This window comes from Elephantulus edwardii, unplaced genomic scaffold, assembly GCF_000299155.1.
Source record: "Elephantulus edwardii isolate Elephantulus edwardi_28Jun2011 unplaced genomic scaffold, EleEdw1.0 scaffold00071, whole genome shotgun sequence".
NCBI classification, from domain to species: Eukaryota; Metazoa; Chordata; class Mammalia; order Macroscelidea; family Macroscelididae; genus Elephantulus; species Elephantulus edwardii.
This window is the reverse complement of record NW_006399821.1, coordinates 8,962,519-8,971,156: the sequence shown is the minus strand read 5'-3', so window position 1 is coordinate 8,971,156 and position 8,638 is coordinate 8,962,519. Positions and strand designations below refer to the sequence as shown.

The 8,638-nt window shown below is 38.8% G+C and overlaps 1 protein-coding gene across 1 annotated transcript in view; it reads left to right on the top strand.

Annotated features, from left to right (window-relative positions):
* ECI2 (enoyl-CoA delta isomerase 2) overlaps positions 1-8,638 on the top strand; it is a 24,490-nt gene that overhangs the window by 13,290 nt on the left and 2,562 nt on the right. Inside the window, exons 5-8 of the mRNA XM_006888726.1 lie at positions 4,139-4,241; positions 4,983-5,103; positions 6,085-6,174; positions 7,629-7,772. Coding sequence (XP_006888788.1) covers positions 4,139-4,241; positions 4,983-5,103; positions 6,085-6,174; positions 7,629-7,772 — 458 coding nt within the window. The remainder of the gene's footprint in view (positions 1-4,138; positions 4,242-4,982; positions 5,104-6,084; positions 6,175-7,628; positions 7,773-8,638) is intronic.

The following is an 8,638-nucleotide window of genomic DNA, read 5'->3' as shown; positions in this document are numbered from 1 at the left end:
CTATGAGTCGAAAACGACTCGACGGCACATAACAACAACATTATTAATTCAGACTTTTACTATATTACACTCAGAGATTATAAAGTTTAGTATTCCTTACCACTAGGCCACCAGAGCTCCCTCTAATATAGTAATTAGATTTACTTTTCTCATTTACTTCAGATTCTGATTTTTTTAATTCTGATTGTTCTGTCTTGAGTACACACAAAAAAAGTGAAATGAAGGTACCTATTGAATGTACAGCGTTAGAAACACATTGGGGAAGTTTAAATCAACTTGATGGCAGTGAGCTTTTTTAGTTTATTACTGTTGTATTTTTGTCATTTTTTTTCCTGTGTGTCAAAAAACCTTTTTGCTATAAATTGAGTTTTTCTTTTACTGATCCTAAAATATTTTAATAGTTAAGCCTTCATTGTGGAGTTGATGACTAAATGTCCCTCTTTGTCTCATTAAATACTGTTTGTCATGAATTCTACCTTGCCAAGTATTAATCTGGTACCACCTGCGTCCATTCTGTTTTTACTTACCTGACATATCTTTGGCTATCCCTTTAACTGTAAGCCTTGGAAGCAGGAGTGGCATCCACTTCCGAAATAGCTTGCCTCTGGAAACCCTATGAACCTGGAGAAAGGACAAAAGTTATACAGGTGCCCAGGTCTTTCGTTCATAGGGTTGCTATGAGTTGCCTATGACTTGACAGCACTTAACAATAACAACACCAGCATAGAGAGAGGTCACGCGGCCTATCGGGAAGAAAGTGATGCTCCCAAGCCAAAGGTGGGTGACTCTAATCCGTGGCCCTCAGTCCTGCCTTTAATTGTTTTCGGTGAAACATTCTTCTAGGTTGTATAGCGCTGGCTTGTCCACTTAATATACAGAGAGGAAATTCGTGGTTGCTGTGAAGCTGAACATTGTGACACTGACATGTCAAATGCAAGAATGGTTACCCATGGTGGACAGTGTTTGGTGGTGTTCCCCGATTAAAACAAGCTTGGAAGCAGGAGTGGCGTCCACTTCTGAAATAGCTTGCCTCCGGAAACCCTGTCAACCTGGGGAAAGGATGAAAGTTATACAGGTGTCCAGGCCTTTTGTTCATAGGGTCACTATGAGTCACCTATGACTTGATGGCACTTAACAACAACAACAGTGTGTTGCATAGCATGTGCTGGGTTACCCTTTGATCTACTTTGTGTTTGTTAGCAAAGTGCATTTATTTGCTTAGATTTCTTTTTATAAGAGATGTGTTGAGTTTTAGTTCTGATATTGTACATGCTTTCTGTCCATATTTCCTTTGTTATTTTTTCCTCTGGTTTGTGTTTTCCTTGTTCTACTTTTTGTATGTTTTGTTTCTCATAATTTTGAAGTGTTTGCTGTTGTTGTAGTAATTATTTCTGTAGCTTTATGTAGTGCACTTAAACACCTCCACCTCCCTTGTCCTATCACCTATGGGCAGTCTGAAGAAGTTAATGTGTATCACCTGACACCTTTTCAAACCTCTTTTCCAAGGAGATGATCTTAAATATTACTTCATTGTCTTCTACCCTTAGATGGATGTGATGTACAGAAGGTTGACATCATTATTAACTTTTCTCAGTACAATAGTCTCAATCTTTGTTTCCCTAGCGGACTGTGAAATAAAAACATATATGTGTGTGTGTGTATATATATGCATATATATACACACATATATGTGTGTGTGTTTGTGTGTGTGTGTGTGTGTATAAAACTAATTATCTTAATGTTACTAGATCCAAGCGTTGAGTACTCACTCTCCTTCATAGGGTCACTATGAGTCACCTGCAACTCGACGGCACATAACAATAACAACGTTACTAGACTAATCCTTATTTTGATAATTTTTAATCCATTTTTCCTGGTAAATGCATATCTTTTTAAACTGCTTGATAAGGCTTTCTTGTAACTTTACTTTGAAAATATTGAATCTCTTATCAGTCGTTTTGTTCTCTGACAGAAATTCTCATTATGGAGATGAAATGTCTGGTCTTCTGAGACTATTATCTGTCTTGTTCTTTTGTTGCTGCCAGGTGCCGGTGCCGTCAAGTAAAATATGACCCGTAGTGACCCTGTGAAGAACAGATCAAAAACTTGTCCTATCCACTGTGCCGTCCTCACAATCCCTAATATGCTTGAGCTCATAGTTACAATCACTGTGTCAGTCCGTCTCACTGAGGCTCTTCCTCTGACCCTCCACCTTTTCCAGCATGATGTCCTTTCCCAAGAACTTGTCCCTTCGGGCAGCATGCCCAAAGTACGTGAGATGAAGTTTTACGATCCTTGTCTCCAAGGAGCCCCTGGGTACACTTCTCTAGAGCATTTTTTCACTTCCTCTGAGAGAATTTTTCTCTTGTGTTTGTTTGGGTTTTTCGAAAGTCCATTATTTTCCATTTCTTTTGCTATTATCTCAGTCTTGCACTCTTGATTCCTGGTCATTACAAATAATATCTCCTCTTTCTTAGTTTTGTTTTTGTTGTTGTTGCTTCTAACCTGTCAGTCTTTTTAATAGTACTAGTGATGGTCATGGATTTCTTTGTGTTTCATGTAAGCTCTCCCAGACCAGCTCCTTTTCTTTCATGTGTCACCTTTTTTTAGCACACTTCCACAGAGTAGTTCTGCACTGAGGGTTTGTTTTTTTTTCCTGTGTTGAACACTTGCATAAGGAAAAAAAAAAAGAAAATAATAAGGACAGAAGCTGAAATCAGTAAGACAGAAAACAGAAAAACAATTGAAACCATCAATAAGACCAAGAGCTAGTTTTTCAAAACGGTTAATAAAGTTGACAAACCATTGGCAAATTTAACAAAAAACAAAAAAAGGAAGACCCAAATTTAAAAATGATAATGGAGACATCACAACAGAAACAGATGAAATTAAATCTATAATTTTGGAATATTATGAAAAGCTATACTCTGATAAATTTGAAAACCTAGAGGAAATGGACAAATTCCTTGAAACTCATGCTCTACCCAGATCATTAAGGATAGATGTAAAACATTCGAACAGACCAAGAAGAAATTGAACAGGTCATAAAAACAACTTCCCCACATGTAAAACATTTGAATAGACCAAGAAGAAATTGAACAGGTCATAAAATAACTTCCCCATAAGGAAAGTCCTGGATCAGATGGCTTCAGCTGAATTCTACCAAACATTCAGAGAAGATCTATCAACAGTTCTACTTAAATTATTTCAACAAACAGAAAAAGAACGATCACTCCTAGAGTCATTCTTTGAAGCACGAATAACCCTGATACCAAAACCTGGAAAACATTGCCAAAAAAGAAAACTACGGACCAATATCTCTCATGAACATAGGTGTAAAAATCCTTAACAAAATCTTGGCCAGGAGAATCCAACAGCACATCAAAAAAATAATTTTATCATGACCAAGTTAAAGTCTCACCTCTCTTTTAGTGGATAACCTGGCCAGTCTTCCACACACTCTACTTGTTCCTACCTTTGAATTGCTTACTTCCTTTTCTTGACCAAACCCCCTGCTACACACTCTCATATTATCTCATACTTCTTTATCTTTCAGATCAATGTTCTGCATATTCAGTAGTCTATAAATTAGGGCAAAAACTGAAGCTAATTTTCCAGGGCCTAGAATGGAGCCCATCCATACAATAGAATACGGCTATTCAGTAATAAAAATGCGACACGAAACAATTTGCACTCAGCATCTAACCAAAAAGTAAATAGTTCAGATCTACCCAGTGACTCCACTGAGGAACGCTCTAACAACTTACTTCCACAAGATGAAAGCTCAAAAGCTCAAACTCATTACATTAGAGTCAAAACCTCAGCTGACCCACCATGCCGGCAGGTTTTTTGAGACTGTAAATCGCACAAAAGGTGATTGCCTGTCTTTATCTCTCAGAGCTGCTTATCGAATCAATTTACCAGAGAGTGTTAACGGCACAGCTCTGTAAGGACTAAGCCACCAGAAATCCTTCCGTAAGATGAGAGCCACTCAGAACACTAGTGCTTTGAAACACAGACCTGTTTGAGTGAGAAACAACCCTGTCATAGTGAAGTTCAAGTAAGATGGAGCCTGGCACGTAGTAGATGCTTAGTAATTATGGAATGAATGACAAATTTGTTGATATTGTTTTTATAGGAAATGGTGACTATTACTGTAGTGGGAATGATCTGAACAACTTTACTGATATTCCCCCTGGTGGCGTAGAAGAGAAAGCCCAACAGAGTGCCATTTTACTGAGGTAAGCCTTATCTGATTTCAGAGGACTCATCCTTCTTCATCACAGTGCCACTGGCTGAACAAAGTACAATATGCAACCTCTGTGTCACCATGATGAACTGTGGGGCTTGGCATGTTTCTGCCCTGTGCATCCATCCACGTGCAGGCACTTCTGTTGTTCCCTCTCGCCTCTTGCCCCATCATGTCTATTGATTGGTGTTCATGTTGCTCAGGGTTGGCTGTGACATGCAAGCATAAAAGTGGACTCCAGCTGAGGCAGAGGACTTCAGTGAATGCTTATCTGGCCAGAACAATGTGTGGTTTTCATGATTCCTAGAACCAGGCGACTTGAAAAAGAAAAAAAAAACTCACAAAACCAACCAAACTCTGAGGCTCATTGTCCCTGTTCATTTTCCCTGCTGAGTTCCCCTCCCCCATCATGGTGCTATTCTCTCACAGCACATGACCTACTGCCATGCTTCCCAAACGAAAGCCCAGAACAAACTGCCCCAAATGCGTAGTTCAAGCCAGGGTACACCTATGGGATTCAGGTGTCCATCTCCAAGACCATTTAAGAAGATATTCCAGGTGAATATGATGGGAGAGCATGTCAGCAATAAGACAGGAGGCACTGCTAGTGAAGGTTTTGGAAACACCCAGCCTGAGGAGAAGGACATGATATGTCAGCCTCATTTTTGTTTTGACTTCTTGGGTGATGCTGCTTTAGGAAATTTAAACATGCTTTGTGCTTCCATTTCTGTAGGAATTTTGTAGACTGTTTTATAGATTTCCCTAAGCCTCTGGTTGCAGTGGTAAATGGCCCAGCTGTGGGAATTTCTGTCACCACTCTCGGGCTGTTTGACATCGTGTATGCTTCTGACAGGGTAAGTCAGCTTGGGAGACCTAGGATGTCAGGCAAATAAAAATAAGACTCTCTGACCTTTTCTTCACTGTTGCTAGTAGTAAATATATTACAGTTTGTAGAATAAAAACTAAAGTCAGATTTTTCTCAAAGACCGAGTCTAATGGATTTGACTCGTTTTCTTTTTCCCTTACTATTTCCTCCAGTGTTCCAGAAAAATAAAATTGCTGTGAACATTATGCCAGCTCTTCGATGGTTCTATATTCAATAAAACTATATAACAGTTGTTCCGTTTCTATTATTATTATAATTCTAAAATAGGGGACACTTGAAAACTTGGTATTGGGGGACAAAACAGCACATGTATTGATTATTTGATATTTACCTCCTAGTAAATATACTTTGGAACTTAGAATTTGAGAGTGCCAAGGGACTGCAAGCATTTTTCTACTCTTAACTTCCTCTTTTGAGGATATGAAAATTGGAACCTGGAAAAATTATTCACCTAAAACACAATATTTTCTGTAATCTTAAAAGGTTTATCCTTGAATTATACCTAATCATTTTTCTTATTCCTAAACTATAGTAAAATACCATGGCTTGGTGTTTTGTCCAAGTCATGGTATTTTCAGTTGCTTTCTATGCACCTGAAACTTGCACAGTGAATAAAGAGGACCAGGAAAATTAATGTCTTTCAATTGTGCTGGAGAAGAGTCTTGAATTCCCATTAACAAACAGAATACCCCAAAGAACAAGCAAATCTGTCTTGAAGGAAGTACAGCCAGGGTGCCCCTTAGAGGCACAGAGGGTGAAACTTTGTATTGCTTTCTCTGGCCATATTCAAGAGGAACCTGTCCTTGGAGAAGGATCATATTGGCAAAGGTAGTAGGTCAGTGAAGGAGTGAGGATATAGACAGATAGGAATTCTGTAAAAATTACTTGTGAAAAAACCATCACATATGTTAAGATGAATTTCAGGGTTTTGTTTCCCCTCTTCCAATAGGCAACATTTCATACACCTTTCAGTCACCTGGGCCAAACTCCAGAAGGATGTTCTTCTTACCTGTTTCCAAAGATAATGGGCTCAGCCAAGGTAACTTTTAGAAACCTAAAAAATACAACTTATCTCTATCTCAATATAACAAGTCACTTCTGTTCCTAAAAATGAACATTCACTCTTCTTTTCCACTAGTGAAACAAGTGAACAAAAAGAGAATTAGTGAACAAAAGAGAATCATTTTCTCTGCAACTCTTAAGATTTTCATGTATGCAGGAAATATGCTCTGGAGAGGGTCATATGATGGAAAATGAGACATTTTTCTCTGCAGGTTGGAACAGTACTTGTCCTGTCTAGATGCTGGCTGCATTCTCAGCAGTACAAGGCCTTGTCCTCAATAGCTGTACAGCATTAATCATTTGGAGGACCAGGTTGCTGTCAGCCTTCCTGGTCCTCTGAGTTTAGGGTCTCATCTCATTGCACTCTTGATGTGAACAATGGCATGGAGACACATTATTTCAGAAATGTACAGATACTGCATCATGAGTGTTTTTACACATCTTAAGCCCAGGGATAGTAGCCTTCCCGTCACCTGTTTTGCCAGTGTATTATCAAGGCTTCCAAGATGGTGAAGTGGCTGTCAGGCTTATGGCACTTAAAAGCTGGCCATGCTCCTTTTGCATGACGACAGAAGTTATACAAGTCTGAAAAGCCAGTTGATAGGGCAAGGCGTAGACAAGTACTTCAAGATCTTAAAGGACTGGTAGAGGGGCTTGAACCTGTTTTCACTTACTGAAGTTTTGCAGTAAATATTATTCTTCTAAATCTTATTATACTATTGTAAACCCTTCAAGTACTATACAGGTATTACCTTTGAAGAGTTGAGCAGAACCCAGAATAGGGCTCAGACTATATTACCCATGCTACAATATTTACATTTCTGAAATAGAAATTGCAAATGTCAAGGATATCCAAAATCAAGAATCTTCTCAGTTTTGTTAAAAACTATAATTGCCCTTTCTTTAATGCAGTCAGATAAAATTTGACTACCTGTCCAGGTAGAGAAAACTATCAGAGGTAGACCACTGGGTAGGCTTTTCAGGGAATGACATATTGAAAGTTCGCATTTCGAAAATTGGTAATATTCCCAATGACCATAGTTTTTCTTCCTTTTTTCCCCCTTTATTTCCTTTTTGTCACTGGAGCCCTAGTTTGTAAAACAGAACATCATAGACTGTGGGTTAGATTACAAGCATCTGTTTCATGTCCTTTCTGCCCCTGGCGTCTTCCTTCTGCCCACCCCCAACGCCTCCACTCGTCTACCCTTCTCTGTCATATAGGCAAACAGCCCTTAGCCTTTCCTACGTCCTTAGGATAGACTCAGCCCATAGTTTGCAAACTGTCACCATTGAGACATCAGTGTCTTCTTTCAGAGAAATTCATAAAACTTCAGAAGAGTCTCCCTTTGCCTCCTGAAAGAAGTTAATTCTGAAGTTGACCAAAGCTTTCATTTTATGAAATCAGTCTCTTAATCTTGCTTTTCATTTCAGGCAGCTGAAATGCTCATTTTTGGAAAGAAATTAACAGCAAAAGAAGCATGTGCTCAAGGACTTGTTACTGAAGTTTTCCCTCACAGTACTTTCCAGAAAGAAGTTTGGACGAGGCTGAAAGCATATTCAAAACTTCCCCCAAATGTGAGTGTTCCCTTTTTTACTTACTGAAACCATAATTTCTTAAATGAAAACAAATATATTTGCATTAAGAGAATAATATAAAGGCAAGACATTTCTTTGCTTGGCTTTACACACATCTGAGTTTGAGATTAAAAATAATGTTGGAAATAGTGACTTTTAGAAATGCAACAGCAGCATATCATTTCTATACAGTGAAGGCAGGAGGGTAGTTCTTTATGATAATAACTTTGAGGAGGACAGTAGACAAGATTTTCAGGGCATGTTTATCTTCAGATTTGGGTGACTATAGAAGAGGGCCTTTAAAGCATAGCACTTTCTCTGTTACATGTGGTAGCTAGTGACTGATGGCTCTTTCTTTCTTTCTATTCACAGTGTGGTCCTAAAACCAGGAGCTTTAGTGCCCATCTAGGAGTTTATAGAAAGTCTATAATTTCAGGCCCTGTTCCTCACATGCTGAGTCAGAATCATTAACAAGCTCTCCATGAGAAAGGTTTGCTCATTAAAGTGTGAGAGGCATTCTTTTACAGAGTTTTCCTAAGGGTTACAAATAGATAATATGTTTAGCTACTAAATCTATAGACAGATAGACATTCTTCTGGTATTCTCTGCTTTTAGCTAAGATCCATCTAACATCGGCTACAATATCCCTAGTACCATGACCCCTTCTAAGCCCAGCCTGGACTTCTGGCAGTTCTCTGCTGATGTACTCTTCCAGTCGTTTTTGGATAATCTTCAGTAGAATCTTGCTTGCATGTGAAATCAATGCTATTGTTCTGTAGTTTCCAGACTCAGTTGGGTCACCCTTCTTTGGAATGGGCACAAATATAGATCTCTTCCAGTCAGTTGGCCAAGTGGTTGTTCTCCAG